The following is a 14,913-nucleotide window of genomic DNA, read 5'->3' on the forward strand; positions in this document are numbered from 1 at the left end:
GGGAGGCTGAAGTGGGAGGATCACTTGAACCCAGGAGGTGGAGATTGCAGTGACCCAAGATTGGGCCACTGCTCTCCAGCCTGGGTGATAGAGCAAGACTTCATCTCAAAAAAAAAAAAAAAAAGGAAAAATAATTTAAAAATAAAATAAAAAAATAAACCGGTTGGGCACAGTGTCACATGCCTATAATCCCAGCACTTTGCGAGGCTGAGGCGGGTGGATCATTTGAGGCCAGTAGTTCAAGACCAGCCTGGCCAACATGGTGAAACCCTGTCTCTACTAAAAATTCAAAAATTAATAGGGCATGGTGGTGCATGCCTGTAATCCCAGCTACTCAGGAGGCTAAAGCATGAGCATCACCTGAATCTGGGAGGTGGAGGTTGCAGTGAGGCAGGATTGTGCCACTGCACTCCAGCCTGGGCGACCGGGTGAGACCCTGTCTCAAAATAATAAATAAAATAAATAAGTAAATTATGTGGTATGGTAGAGTGTGATCAGAGCCTTGGGAAAAAAAAGAGACAAGAAGGGAGGATAAGCCAGTCACAAAAGGCTGCACATTGTATGATTCAATTTCTTCTTTTTTTCATTTTTACCTTTTTTTTTTTTTTTTTTTTTTTTGAGGCAGGGCCTGACTCTGTCGCCCAGGCTGGAGTGCAGTGACCACAGCTTACTGCAGCCCCTACCTCCTGGGCTCCAGAGATCCACCATTCAGCCTCCCAAGTAGCTGGGATTACAGGCGCCTGCCACCACACCCGGCTAATTTTTGTATTCTTTGTAGAGATGGGGTTTCACCGTGTTGCCCAGCCTGGCCTTGAGTTCCTGACCTCAAGCCATCCACCTCGGCCTCCCAAAGTTCTGAGATTACAGGTGTGAGCCACCACGTCTGGCTTGTATGATTCCATTTCTATGAAATGTCCAGAACCAGGCCGGGCGCGGTGGCTCAAGCCTGTAATCCCAGCACTTTGGGAGGCCGAGGCGGGCGGATCACGAGGTCAGGAGATCGAGACCATCCTGGCTAACACGGTGAAACCCCGTCTCTACTAAAAATACAAAAAAAAATTAGCCGGGCGTGTTGGCGGTCGCCTGTAGTCCCAGCTACTCAGGAGGCTGAGGCAGGAGAATGGCGTGAACCTGGGAGGCAGAGCTTGCAGTGAGCCGAGATTGCGCCACTGCACTCCAGCCTGGGGGACAGAGCAAGACTCCGTCTCAAAAAAAAAAAAAAAAAGAAATGTCCAGAACCTGTGAATCCATAGAGAGAAAAATGAGTGGTTGGCATGGGCTGGAGGAGGGCGCTGGGGAGTGACTAATGGGTGATGAAAACGTTCTGGAACTAATAGTGGTGACAGTGGCACAGCTCTGTGAATAAAAGGCATTGGATTGTGCACTTGAAAATCGTGAAATGTACAGTGTATGGATTATATCTCAATAAAGCTGTTACTTTTTTCATTCATGGAGGGCAAGTCACGGCATTTTAAGGGGTCCAGGTGGACCTCATTGAGGTGACTTTTGTGCAAAGATTTGAAGGAGGGAACGAGCTTCCCAGGCAGGAGGAATGTGGATGAAACCTATTTTGAAGTTTTCTATTTTCTAAAGTATTTTCGAGAATTTGGCATCCTACTCCATATTATGTTCATTGATTTCATATAATGTTGCATTCCCAAATATTTTGCAAAATCAAGGGCAGAAATCGCCCCACGTCTGACCGATTTGCTTAGCTGCTCTAGGGCACTGGGGTAAGCACGCGGGCAATTGAGGCTCCTGGTAACGCCCCTCGCCCTCCCAAGCTCGCCCCGAGTTATCCAGAGCCCGACGCAGGCTCAGCCCTGTGTCAAACCCCGCCTCCGACTCCGCCCCGAGCCCCTACGACGCTGCCGGCGCCCCGCCCCGAGACCGAGGCAATACGCATGCCCAGCGCCGTGTCGCGCATGCGCTCTCTGAGGCTTCCCTTGACCTCTGACCCGCCGACCACGCTTGAGCCCCGGCCGCGGGGCCAGGAAGTCGGAGTTTGAACCCCCGAGGCAGAGCGGCTGCCATGGTGAGGCCCGAGTCGGGCGCTACCGGGGACGGGAAGCGGAGTCGGGCCGGGGGCCGGGCGGCGAGCTCCGGGCTGGGGGGCGGGCGCCGTGCGCCCCGCGCCCCCTGCGTGCCCGGCAGGAAGCATGGTCTGGGGGCGTTGCACCCGGGGGAATCGAGGCCGGCAGTGGTGGCAGCGGCGGCCTCAGGGCCAGGGAAAACTGCCTGCCTGGAAGAGGCCGGGCAGATGTGGTCGCGCTGTGCTTAGCCCGCGTGTGAGCGAGCAGCCGTGGGCGGCGGTGGAGCATGAGTCTGGCCGGTGAGCACATCCCCTGCCCTGGAACCTTACAGCGCTGCAGAGTCGATGTTGCTGCCCTGTTGTTATCCCCACTGGAAAGCTGGCCTTTCCAGAGAAGTGGCAGACCTGGGGCTTGAACTAGGCCTCGAGACACCGAGCACGGAGCGTTTGTGTGATACCGTTGGCACCTAGAGCCAGTCAACAGACCTGCGCTACACTGACTGTCAGGTCACCTGGGGAACCTTTAAAAGTGCAGGTTTGGCTGGGCGCGGTGGCTCACGCCTGTAATCCCAGCACTCTGGGAGGCCGAGGCGGCGGATCACGAGGTCAGGAGTTCGAGACCAGCCTGGCCAACATGATGAAACACCGTCTCTACCAAAAAATTTTAAAAATTAGCCGGGTGGGGTGGCGCGCGCCTGTAGTCCAAGCTACCCAGGAGACTGAGGCAGGATAAACGCTTGAACCCGCGAGACAGAGGTTGCAATTGGAGCCGAGATCCGCCAATGCACTCCAGCCTTGGCGACAGGGTGATACTCCGTCTCAAAAAAAAAAAAAATTATATATATGTATTATATATACCATATACATCTATGTATACTATATATTGTGTTATATATATTTTTACATATTTATTTTATACACACACACTATATATATATATATATATATATATATATATATATATACACACACATATATTAGCTGGGCATGGTGGCGCACACCTGTAATCCCAGCTGCTTGGGAGGTTGAGGCGCGAGTATTGCTTGAACCCAGGAGGTAGAGGCTGCAGTGAACCAAGATTGTGCCACTGCACTCCAGCCTGGGTGACAGAGCAAAACTCTCTCAAAAAGAAAAAAAAAAAGAGAGAAAAAAAAAGTTCAGGTTCTCGAGCTCTATCCCTGGAGGTTCTGCACACATGAGTTCCCCAAGTGACTCTGTTGCAGCTGGTTCGGGGAACCACTTCTTAACTAACGTAGTATTAAGGATAATGTAACAGCTAACAGCTTACAAGTGTCAGCCCCTGAGCTGAGGCTTTATGTAGAGTCTCTCATTTAGTGTTTATGAAGTCCTGCTGTCATTGTCCTTATTTTACAGATAAGGAACCTGAGCCCCAGACAGTTTTGACTCCACCATAGTCATGCATCCCACGGTGTCAGAGACCTCTTTTGAGCCCAGCTCTGTCCCAAAACTCACGGGGTTTTTTTGGTTTGTTTTTTGAGATAGGATGTCTATCTGTCGCCCAGGCTAGGATGCAGTGGAGTGATCCTAGCTCACTGCAGCCTTGAACTCCTAGGCTCAAACAATCCTCCTACCTTAGACCCCGAAGTATCTAGGCCTACAGGTGAGTGCCAGCACACCTGGCTAATTTTTAAATTTTTTGTAGAGATGGGGTCTTGCTGTGTTGCCTGGGATGGGTCTCCTAGGCTGGAGTACAGTGGTACGATCACAGCTCACTGCAGCGTCAACCTCCTGGGGCTTAGGTGATCCTCCCATCTCATCCTCGCAAGTAGCCTCAGCCTCCTGGGTAGTTGGGACAACAGGCCTGCTCCACTATGCCCAGCTAATTTTTTGTATTTTTTGTAGAGATGCAGTTTCGCCATGTTGCCAGGCTGGTCTCAAACTTGTGGGCCCAAGCGGTCCTCCTGCCTTGGACTCCCAAAGTGCTGGGATTATAGGCGTGAGCCACCGCACCCAGCGTGACAGTATATTAACAGGAAAGGAAAGTGCTGGCTGGGCACAGTAGCTCACACCTGTAATCCCAGCACTTTGGGAGGCCGAGGCGGGTGGATCACGAGGTCGGGAGATCAAGACCATCCTGGCTAACACGGTGAAACCCCGTCTCTACTAAAAATACAAAAAATTAGCCGGGTGTGGTGGCAGGCACCTGTAGTCCCAGCTACTCAGGAGGCTGAGGCAGGAGAATGGCGTGAACCCGGGAGGCGGAGCTTGCAGTGAACCGAAGGTCGCGCCACTGCACTCCAGCCTGGGTGACAGAGCGAGACTCCGTCTCAAAAAAAAAAAAAAAAAGAAAGTGCTAGGCCGGGCGTGGTGGCTCATGCCTGTAATCGCAGAACTTTGGGAGGCCCAGGCGGGTGGATTGCCTGAGAGCTCAGGGGTTCGAGACCAGCCTGAGCAACACGGTGAAACCCTGTCTGTACTAAAAATACAAAAAATTAGCCGGGCATGGCAGCGTGCGCCTGTAGTCCCAGCTACTCAGGAGGCTGAGGCAGAAGAATTGCTTGAACCCGGGAGGTGGAGGTTGCAGTGAGCTGAGATCGCCTTACTGCACGCCAGCCTGGGCGACAGAGCAAGACTCCATCTCCAAAAAAAAAAAGAAAGTGCTGTCGGAAGGTATACATGGGAGAGCCTGGAAAGGGTTTCACCTGAGGGATGGGGGATGATGTTAAGTCCTGAGGGATGCTGCATTTTGACAGGATCAGGGGAGAAGGGAGGATGTTCAAAGTGGAGGAACTCAGAACGGCAAAGGCCCTGAGGAGTACAGAAGCATGAGAGCCGCTCTAGGAGCAGAGGGTGTGGCTGCAGCGTGGAGAGAGGTGATGATGAGAAGTTGAGGCCAGACCAGGCGCTGTGAATGCCAAGCTGGGGAGTGGACCAAATCTGCAGGCGGCAGTGGAGAATTGTGTGTTTACTGGGAGATGGCCAGAACCCTCCCGCAGAAGGCTTAGGAGGCGCTTGGAAACGCTGCCTGGGGACATGGAGTTCATGAGACAGCAGGTTGGGCAAAGCTGCAACAGCCATATTCATTGAGATGCACCAGGGGCACTTGCTGCGCCAGCCACTGGCCAGGCCCCGGATGTCGTGGCACATGCTACAGTTGTGGTCCTGAGCTTTCTCTTGTCTAGTTGTGATGCCCGTATCTGTTCTCAGGAGCCCTGGGTGACCAGCGTGTCCTTGCGAGTGAGTCTCAGGCTGTCTGCTTATCTACCCGGAGCCTGGGGCTTGGCCTCAAAGGCGCATTGCATGCGAATCTCAAAGACACAAGTCAGTGTAAGCCCCATTGCTGAGTGCCTCCCACAGCACTGTCTGTGGTCCCAGCTGCTGGGCTCTGGTTCTGCCTTGGGCCAGGTTGCTGCCCAACAGCGAACTGCATGTGCCGCCCCCACGCATGCCAAGGTTGGATCCTGTGCTTCTGACTGCTGCTCGCTGACAGCCGCATGGCCTCAAGTTGGATGCCAAGTCAGCTGGGTCCTCTCACCTGGGACCCTCAGGCCCAAGTGTCAGTCAGTGGACTATGGGATGTTTGGAGCCTCTGGGAGAGGCCTCAGACAGTGGTTGTTTTGGTCACCCATGGTAGCCACAGCTGGCAGAGCTCTGCTCCCTATGAATGAGCTCTGAACTCAGCCTGACCCATGGCAGAAGCTCAGGGGATGTTGGGGTACTGGATAGGTGGGTGAGGGGCTTGGCTGCACCGCCTAGTTCTGGACCTGCCGCTGTCTGTCCATGTGGTGTTAATGGGCGTTGCCTCCTGAGGCCTTACTGTCCTCTTGTGAGGAGGGTATTATTCTCTCCATCTTGCAGTTAAGAAAACTGAGGTAGGCTGGGCACAGTAGCTCACACCTGTAATCCTAGCACTTTGGGAAGCTGAGGAGGGCAGTTCATGTGAACCTAGGAGTTCAAGACCAGCCTGGGCAACATGGCAAAACCCCATCTCTCCAGAAAAGTACATTTAGCCAAACGTGGTGGCATGTGCTCAGCCTCCAGAAGTTATGAAATTTCCACCTACTTGTGAAATCCTAACCCATTTGTGTTTGTTCATTCCCCTAATGGCCCATATCACATCCCGCCTGTTAAGGAAAGAGCAGGTCCTCTGAGGCTGAGTACAAGTAGCTCCAGCTACTCGGGAGGCTTAAGCAGGAGAATCTCTTGAGGCTGGAAGGCTGAGGCTGCCAGTCAGCCATGATTGCACCACTGCACACCAGCCTGGACGACAGAGTTAGACTGTGCTTCCAAAAAAAAAAGGCCAGGCGTGGTGTCTCATGCCTGTAATCCCAGCACTTCGGGAGGCCAAGGCGGGTGGATCACCTGACGTCAGGAGTTTGAGATCAGCCTGACCAACATGGTGAAACCTCTTCTCTATTGAAAATACAAAATTAGCTCGGCTTGGTTGTGTTCACCTGTAATCCCAGTTACTTGGGAGGGTGAGGCAGGAGGATCGTTTCAACTGGGGAGGTGGAGGTTGCAATGAGCCGAGATTGAGCCACTGCACTCTAGCCTGGGTGATAGAGCGAGACTCGGTCTCAAAAAAATAAATAAAAAATAAACCCAAACCGGCCGGGCACGGTGGCTCACGCTTGTAATCCCAGCACTTTGGGAGGCCGAGGCGGGCGGATCACGAGGTCAGGAGATCGAGACCACGGTGAAACCCCGTCTCTACTAAAAATACAAAAAAATTAGCCAGGCGTGGTGGCGGGCGCCTGTAGTCCCAGCTACTCGGAGAGGCTGAGGCAGGAGAATGGCGTGAACCCGGGAGGCGGAGCTTGCAGTGAGCCGAGATTGCGCCACTGCACTCCAGCCTGGGCGACAGAGCGAGACTCCGTCTCAAAAAAATAAAATAAAATAAAAAAATAAACCCAAACCAAAACAAAATAGATTCAGAGAGGCCGAGTAATTTGTCCAGGGGCACACAGCTATTGAGAAACAGATCTAGGGTTCTGGTCCCAGGTCAATGTGGTTCTCATTCTGCTTCCTTGCTGCTTCCCAGCTCCCTGAGGGAATGTAGTATGGTGTTTTGCAGCCTTCATCCCTGAGGAAGCAAAGGGCCTGTATCAAATGAGCTGCTATTTTGAAAGAAGCTTTGTTACTTCGTAGTGCCTGGTCATTGTCAGATTTTGTGAAACGGTAGTAATGAATGAAAACCAATGTTTACTGAGCACCTACTGTACCATTAGGCTCTGTGCCAGGCACTTGACAGGCATTATCTCATTTAATCCATATGACAGCTTTATCGGTGGCCACATTTTACAGGTAAGCAAACTGGGGCTCAAAGGAGTTGAGAACGTGTCTGTCACACAGCTGGGATTTGCACACAGGTGATCCCAAAGCCTGCAGGTGTAACTGTCACACTACAGTGCGTCTTCTCGGAGATGCCTCCCGCAGGAACCTTGCTGGCCTCAGTGGGCCGTACAGTCTGCTGAAACTTTGCAGGCCAGCCGCCCTCTGTCCTGCAGCTCTAGGCAGCTGAAGCCACAGGCCACCATGGCGCTTTGGTTTGAAGTGTGCAGGGGATGGTTGGGGAAGCTCCCCAGTTATGACCTCAGCTCTTACCGTTCGTTATTTTGTAACAGTCTTTGGCCTTGGCAGAAAAGTAAACGAGTGATTGCAAGGCTGTGTGATGGCAGCAGAGGGACGGAAGGCTGTTGGTGGGAGGGGTAGTCTGAGACCTGAGCTGTGTTTCAGGCCGAGGGGACCCTCTGCCTTTCACCTCTGTCCTTCAGACAGCACCAGCATCCCATCCCTGAGCCTCCTGTTCCACTCGGGAGGGGCTTTAGGAAGGTGAAGTCAGGTGAGACCGCAGGTGTCAGCAGGTGCATCCCTGACCCTCCCTCATCTGTAGTACAGCCACAGCCCTGCCCCTCGCTGTGATCACAGGAGGGTCTTCTCTGGGCTCTTTCTGCTGTGAAATCCAGAAGTTACGAAGTTTCCACCTACTTTTGAAATCTTAACCCACTTGTGTTTGTTCATTCCCCTAATGGCCCATAATCACATCCCGCCCGTTAAGGAAAGAGCAGGTCCTCCGAGGCTGAACAAGGCCAGCTCTGGAGTCGAATCCACTGGAATCTGGAGCAAGCCCCTCTGGCCTCGGGGTTGGGTTCTTGATACTTGTCGGCTTGCCCAGGTGCCCTCCCTTCGGACCCCGGGACCCTGTGTAGTGACTACTGTGACAGATAGCACCAGCCTCGGGTTTCCGGTCTGCCTCCGTGGCACCCGCTGTATGTCCTCGGGCCGGTCACCAATCCCCCACCCCCCGAGTTGTCAGAATTAAACGGCACAATGAATTGAACGTGTTTGGCACCGTGCCTGGTGTGCGGACTCAGTTGATACTTGTTGACGGAAGGGAAATCTACAGAAAAGCACTAGGAAGAAAGGGAAAGTCACTCGGCTGTGCCACATGAGCTTTCAACCTATGCTAAGCTGCCTCCAGCCCGCGCCACCCCCCTGCGTCTACGGCTTTGCAGTCACAAGGTCCTTTGTATGTGCTGTCTATATATAATCGCTTTGTTTCACATAAGATCTGTGCATCTTTCCATGTCATCCGCCAGATTCCCAGTCTTTCCCAGGGCAGCCTAGACTGCTGGCTGCTCACAGGAACTCCCTTCTGCCTTTTCTCCTGCCAGTTTTGGCTCAACCCAGTCCCTCTGTCTAGAAAGCTCAGTATTTCCGTCATGATTCTTCCTACCCTGCAAAGCCCAGCCCAGGAGGAACCCCCTCCTCTCACAGAGTCCCCTCCTCCCACACAGAATCCCCTCCTCTCACAGAAACCCCTCCTCTCACAGAAGCCCCTCCCTCCTCTCACAGAACCCTCTCCCTCCTCTCACAGAAACCCCTCCTCTCACAGAAGGCCCTCCTCTCACAGAAACCCCTCCTCTCACACAATCCCCTCCTCTCACACAATCCCCTCCTCTCACACAATCCCCTCCTCTCACACAATCCCCTCCTCTCACACAATCCCCTCCTCTCACACAATCCCCTCCTCTCACACAATCCCCTCCTCTCACAGAACCCCCACCTCTCACAGAATCCCCTCCTCTCACACAATCCCCTCCTCTCACACAATCCCCTCCTCTCACAGAATCCCCTCCTCTCACACAATCCCCTCCTCTCACACAATCCCCTCCTCTCACACAATCCCCTCCTCTCACACAATCCCCTCCTCTCACACAATCCCCTCCTCTCACACAATCCCCTCCTCTCACAGAACCCCCACCTCTCACACAATCCCCTCCTCTCACACAATCCCCTCCTCTCACACAATCCCCTCCTCTCACACAATCCCCTCCTCTCACACAATCCCCTCCTCTCACAGAACCCCCACCTCTCACAAAATCCCCTCCTCTCACACAATCCCCTCCTCTCACACAATCCCCACCTCTCACACAATCCCCTCCTCTCACACAATCCCCTCCTCTCACAGAACCCCCACCTCTCACAGAATCCCCTCCTCTCACACAATCCCCTCCTCTCACACAATCCCCTCCTCTCACACAATCCCCTCCTCTCACAGAACCCCCACCTCTCGCAGAACCCCCTCCTCTCGCAGAACCCCCTCTCGCAGAACCCCCTCCTCTCGCAGAACCCCTCCTCTCACACAATCCCCTCCTCTCACAGAACCCCCACCTCTCGCAGAACCCCCTCCTCTCACAGAACCCCCTCTCGCAGAACCCCCTCCTCTCGCAGAACCCCTCCTCTCGCAGAACCCCCTCCTCTCGCAGAACCCCCTCCTCTCGCAGAACCCCCTCCTCTCCCAGAACCCCCTCCTCTCCCAGAACCCCCTCCTCTCGCAGAACCCCCTCCTCTCCCAGAACCCCCTCCTCTCGCACAATCCCCTCCTCTCGCACAATCCCCTCCTCTCGCACAATCCCCTCCTCTCGCAGAACCCCCTCCTCTCGCACAATCCCCTCCTCTCGCACAATCCCCTCCTCTCGCACAACCCCTCCTCTCGCACAACCCCCTCCTCTCGCACAATCCCCTCCTCTCGCACAACCCCCTCCTCTCGCACAACCCCCTCCTCTCGCACAATCCCCTCCTCTCGCACAATCCCCCTCCTCTCGCACAATCCCCTCCTCTCGCACAACCCCCTCCTCTCGCACAACCCCTCCTCTCGCACAATCCCCTCCTCTCGCACAATCCCCTCCTCTCGCACAATCCCCTCCTCTCGCAGAACCCCCTCCTCTCGCACAACCCCCTCCTCTCGCACAATCCCCTCCTCTCGCACAATCCCCTCCTCTCGCACAATCCCCTCCTCTCGCAGAACCCCCTCCTCTCGCACAATCCCCTCCTCTCGCACAATCCCCTCCTCTCGCAGAACCCCCTCCTCTCGCACAATCCCCTCCTCTCGCAGAACCCCCTCCTCTCGCAGAACCCCCTCCTCTCGCACAATCCCCTCCTCTCGCACAATCCCCTCCTCTCGCACAATCCCCTCCTCTCGCAGAACCCCCTCCTCTCGCAGAACCCCCTCCTCTCGCACAATCCCCTCCTCTCGCAGAACCCCCTCCTCTCGCAGAACCCCCTCCTCTCGCAGAACCCCCTCCTCTCGCAGAACCCCCTCCTCTCGCACAATCCCCTCCTCTCGCAGAACCCCCTCCTCTCGCAGAACCCCCTCCTCTCGCACAATCTCCTCCTCTCGCACAATCCCCTCCTCTCGCACAATCCCCTCCTCTCGCAGAAACCCCTCCTCTCGCAGAAACCCCTCCTCTCGCACAATCCCCTCCTCTCGCAGAACCCCCTCCTCTCGCACAATCCCGTCCTCTCACAGAATCCCCTCGTCTCACAGAATCCCCTCTTCTCACAGAATCCCATCTCAGTCTTGAGTTTTCCCTCTCGACTCTCTTGCTTCCAGTCATATCTTACTGAGTCCCCAGGACCTCCATGGGGCATGGAATCACACGTGCAGCCTTCCGGCATGTTCTGCCTGCTGTGTGACAGTGGGGTTCCCTGCCAGGCCAGCAGTGTGCTCTTGACTCGGGGCAGGGACCAGTTTCTGTGTAGCTTTGTGCTCAAGTGCTGAGCAGAGTAGACTCTCAGCAGATGTTTGAATGAATGAGTGAACCAGTGGCTGCACAAATGAACGAGCCTGACTCTCCCTCATGATTTGGTCCATAGTGTGTTTAAATACCCTCCTAGTGGGCTTTTAGCTCCTTAAAGATGGAAGCAAGTTTGCTTAGTAAGTTTGTTTTATTGAATGGAACAGACTTAAAGTCATCGGACTTGGGAGAATTAGGACAGATCTGTTTCCCCATTGGTAAAATAAAGGTTGGGCCTGATGATCTCAGAAACTCAGGAAGAGCGATCGTCAGCCCCAGGGTCGAGAGTGAGATACTGCCAGGTCCAGGACTGTCCGTGTTCTGGCTCCCAGACCACAGTGTTTCTTCCTGAAGCCGGTGGCTACAGCCACTTTGCCTTGCTCCTCTACGCCGTTCCTGAAGGATGAGGGGGGGCCAGTCTGCCTCTGGGAGCTCCATCAAGTTCACCCACCTGCCTGCCTGTCCAATGAGTAACTAAGCCACGCACCATGGAGGCTTTCATTCAGGGTGCTTCGGAGGGGTTGGCCTGGGGCTGCAGCTCTGTGCATCATGACCTCGGGTCTCTGGGAGCCTTGCCCCTCGGCAGCCATTTCCAGGGCCCATCTCTGTGGGCCCACAGGGAGCAGCCTGCTAACCGGGTGCCTGCTTTGCCCACAGGCCAAGTACCTGGCCCAGATCATTGTGATGGGTGTGCAGGTGGTGGGCAGGGCCTTTGCACGGGCCTTGCGGCAGGAGTTTGCAGGTAAGCATGGGTCTGTCTCCCCTGTGGGCTGGGAGTTCCTCTCCAGGTCAGCTTTTCCCCATAGCCATGGGCACCTCAGGCCTGCTGGTTCTTCAGTGTGCGTGGCCTGGGGCACTTCTCATGGTGGGGGGTGGTGCCAGACCAGGGCATCCTTCAGTGGTACCTGGTTAGCAAGAGCATCCAGGGCAGGAACTGGTACACTGGCCCATCTGGATACCTGGTTTTGTAAACTTTTTTTTTTTTTTTTTTTTTTTGTTTTTTTGGAGATGGAGTCTCACTCTGTCGCCCAGGCTGGAGTGCAGTGGGGCAATCTTGGCTCACTGCAACCTCTGCCTCCTGGTTCCGGTGATTCTCCTGCCTCAGCCTCCTGAGTAGCTGGGATTACAGGCACCCGACACCACACCGGGCTAATTTTTGTATTTTTAGTAGAGACAGGGTTTCACCATGTTGGCCAGGCTGGTCTGGAACGCCTGACCTCAGGTGATCCGCCTGCCTCAAAGTGCTGGGATTACAGGTGTGAGCCACAGCGCCCGGCCCTGGTTTTGTAAACAGATCTTTTTTTTTTTTTTGAGATAGAGTTTTCGCTCTTATTGCCTAGGCTGCTGGAGTGCAATAGCGCGATCTCGGCTCACTGCAACCTCTGCCTCCCGGGTTAAAGCGATTCTCCTGCCTCAGCCTCCTTAGTAGCTGGGACTACAGGCATGTGCCACCACGCCCGGATAATTTTGTATTTTTAGTAGAGACGGGGTTTCTCCGTGTTGGTCAGGCTGGTCTTGAACTCCCAACCTCAGGTGATACGCCCACCTCGGCCTCCCGAAGTGCTGGATTACAGGCGTGAGCCACCACACCCAGCCTTTTTTTTTCTTTTGAGAGGGAGTCTCACTCTGTTGCCCAGGCTGGAATGCAATGGTACGATCTCGGCTTACTGCAACCTCTGCCTCCCGGGTTCAAGCAATGCTCCTGCCTCAGCCTCCCGAGTAGCTGGGATTATAGGCATGTGCCACCACACCCAGCTAATTTTTGTATTTTTAGTAATTTTGTATTTTACAGGGTTTCACCATGTTGGCCAGGATAGTCTCGATCTCTTGACCTCGTGATCTGCCCGCCTCGGCCTCCTAAAGTGCTGGGATTACAGGCGTGAGCCACCGCGCCTGGCCGACAGGCTGCTTTCAAGGCAGAGTTGAATGGTTCTAATGCAGGCTTGTTAGCCTACAAAGCCTAAAATAGCTACTCTCTGAGCCTTTAGGAAAAGTTTAGCAGCTCCTGATTCTAGGTTCTGGGGTCACTGAAAGGGAAGAGGTCACCCAAGGCAGTGGCTTTGGTGGTCTAGGGTGATAGGTGGGCAGCTGGGCCCCTGCAGAGCCCTCTCATGCCCGCAGCCCCCTATACAGTCTCCATCATAGCCTAAAGCTCCCCAATTTGCTGTGCCCCTGGGATATGGGGGTTGGGGGACAGGGTCATCTCATGGTCTAGGTTGGGGACCAGGAGCCAGGTTTAGTGGTCAGATCCTGCTCTTATCCTCCAGTGAGGCACGTCTGTCCTCACTTTCCCAGCCTCTACCCCCTAAAAAAGAAACCACTCCTGGAGAAGAGACAGCTCCTAGCCACCTGTCCCCTGTGTCTCTCATCCTGTGCTGGTGGCAGGGGTGAGCCACCAACTTGGAAGGCCCAGGGTGAAGTGTGGGCTGCTGAGGACTGAGCGATCACCCACATGTCCACACAGCCAGCCGGGCCGCAGCTGATGCCCGAGGACGCGCTGGACACCGGTCTGCAGCCGCTTCCAACCTCTCCGGCCTCAGCCTCCAGGAGGCACAGCAGATTCTCAATGTGTCCAAGCTGAGCCCTGAGGAGGTCCAGAAGGTGAGGCCACTGGGCCGCCCTGAAGTTTGAGGGGGAGAGGCTGCCAGGGTGGGAAGAGTGAAGGGAGGCCTGGCCAGGGAGGTCCGATGTGGAGGCTGCAGCTGTACCCAGCTCGGACTCCAACTTGCGGGAGCCACTGTTGCTCGTGAAGTTTTAGGCCTGAGGCAGGACAGTCTAGAGACAGAGTGCCTTCCGGTAGCAGCTGAGTCACCCTCCAGGGTACCTGTCCCCATCTCTGCCTCTCAGTGGCCACAACAGCTGGGTGTGGCACACAGGGTGGAGAGGAGTCCTGTTGCCTCTCTCATGTGGCCCCACATAGCCTGCCCAACGTCTCTCGCCTGCAGTCTGCAGCCCTCTCACCCGTCCCCTCTCCTCTGCAGAACTATGAACACTTATTTAAGGTGAATGACAAATCCGTGGGTGGCTCCTTCTACCTGCAGTCAAAGGTGAGTGGTCTTTGCTTCTGGGAGGAAGGAAGTCATGGGACCCCCTCTTCTCACTTGGGGCTCGATTCCCAGTTGGGGGAGCTGGCCAGCTAAGGGCTTGGCATACAGAAAACTGTGCCGGGCCTTCCCATGGTGCCCCAGCCTCAGGGAGGCCCCCTGAACTGCCACCCCTCTGACTGCTTCAGCTTTGCAGGGTCCAGCCACTCAGGCTTTGTCACCCCAGACAGCAGCCCTCCCTCCCAGCAGCTGGGACTTCGAAGGAGCAGGAGCCCCAGTGGGTGGGGTGCTAGAAACAGCTCTTAGCTCACAGAGGTCGCAGCATGCACTGGGCCCCTGCAGCCCAGCTCTGTCTCCCTAGGCCACCCCGACCCTGGGGCGCCACTGAAGGAAGCATTGGTATCCACCCATTGCCCTTCAGAAGATGGACCTAGGCTGATGGGAATAGGCCGTCCCATGTAAGCAAGGGGTGTGGGGCAGAGGCTTGGCCTCCCGGCCTGATTATCTGTGACCCACTAGGTGGTCCGCGCAAAGGAGCGCCTGGATGAGGAACTTAAAATCCAGGCCCAGGAGGACAGAGAAAAAGGGCAGACGCCCCATACGTGACTGCTCGGCTCCCCCTGCCCACCCCGCCGCCTCTAATTTATAGCTTGGTAATAAATGTCTTTTCTGCATTTCTCGTGTGCATGTGTCCAGATTCCAGAAGGCAGGTTGCTCCTCCTGCCAGTTGCAGGGCTGTGGGTGCTGGAGATGGGGAGGCAGCAGCCTTCAAAAGCCCAGAAGGGCCGGGCTGGGC

General features: G+C 54.9%; 1 protein-coding gene across 1 annotated transcript; it reads left to right on the forward strand.

Moving 5' to 3' along the window:
- Positions 1-1,899: 1,899 nt before the first annotated feature.
- On the forward strand, positions 1,900-14,791 carry PAM16 (presequence translocase associated motor 16). Its single transcript, XM_030799123.1, has 5 exons — positions 1,900-2,035; positions 11,731-11,815; positions 13,538-13,674; positions 14,055-14,120; positions 14,637-14,791. Exons 1-5 carry the CDS (start codon positions 2,033-2,035, stop codon positions 14,721-14,723), a joined length of 378 nt encoding a protein of 125 aa, XP_030654983.1. The 5' UTR covers positions 1,900-2,032; the 3' UTR covers positions 14,724-14,791.
- Positions 14,792-14,913: the final 122 nt, after the last annotated feature.

Source organism: Nomascus leucogenys, chromosome 18 (assembly GCF_006542625.1).
Source record: "Nomascus leucogenys isolate Asia chromosome 18, Asia_NLE_v1, whole genome shotgun sequence".
Classification (NCBI taxonomy): Eukaryota; Metazoa; Chordata; class Mammalia; order Primates; family Hylobatidae; genus Nomascus; species Nomascus leucogenys.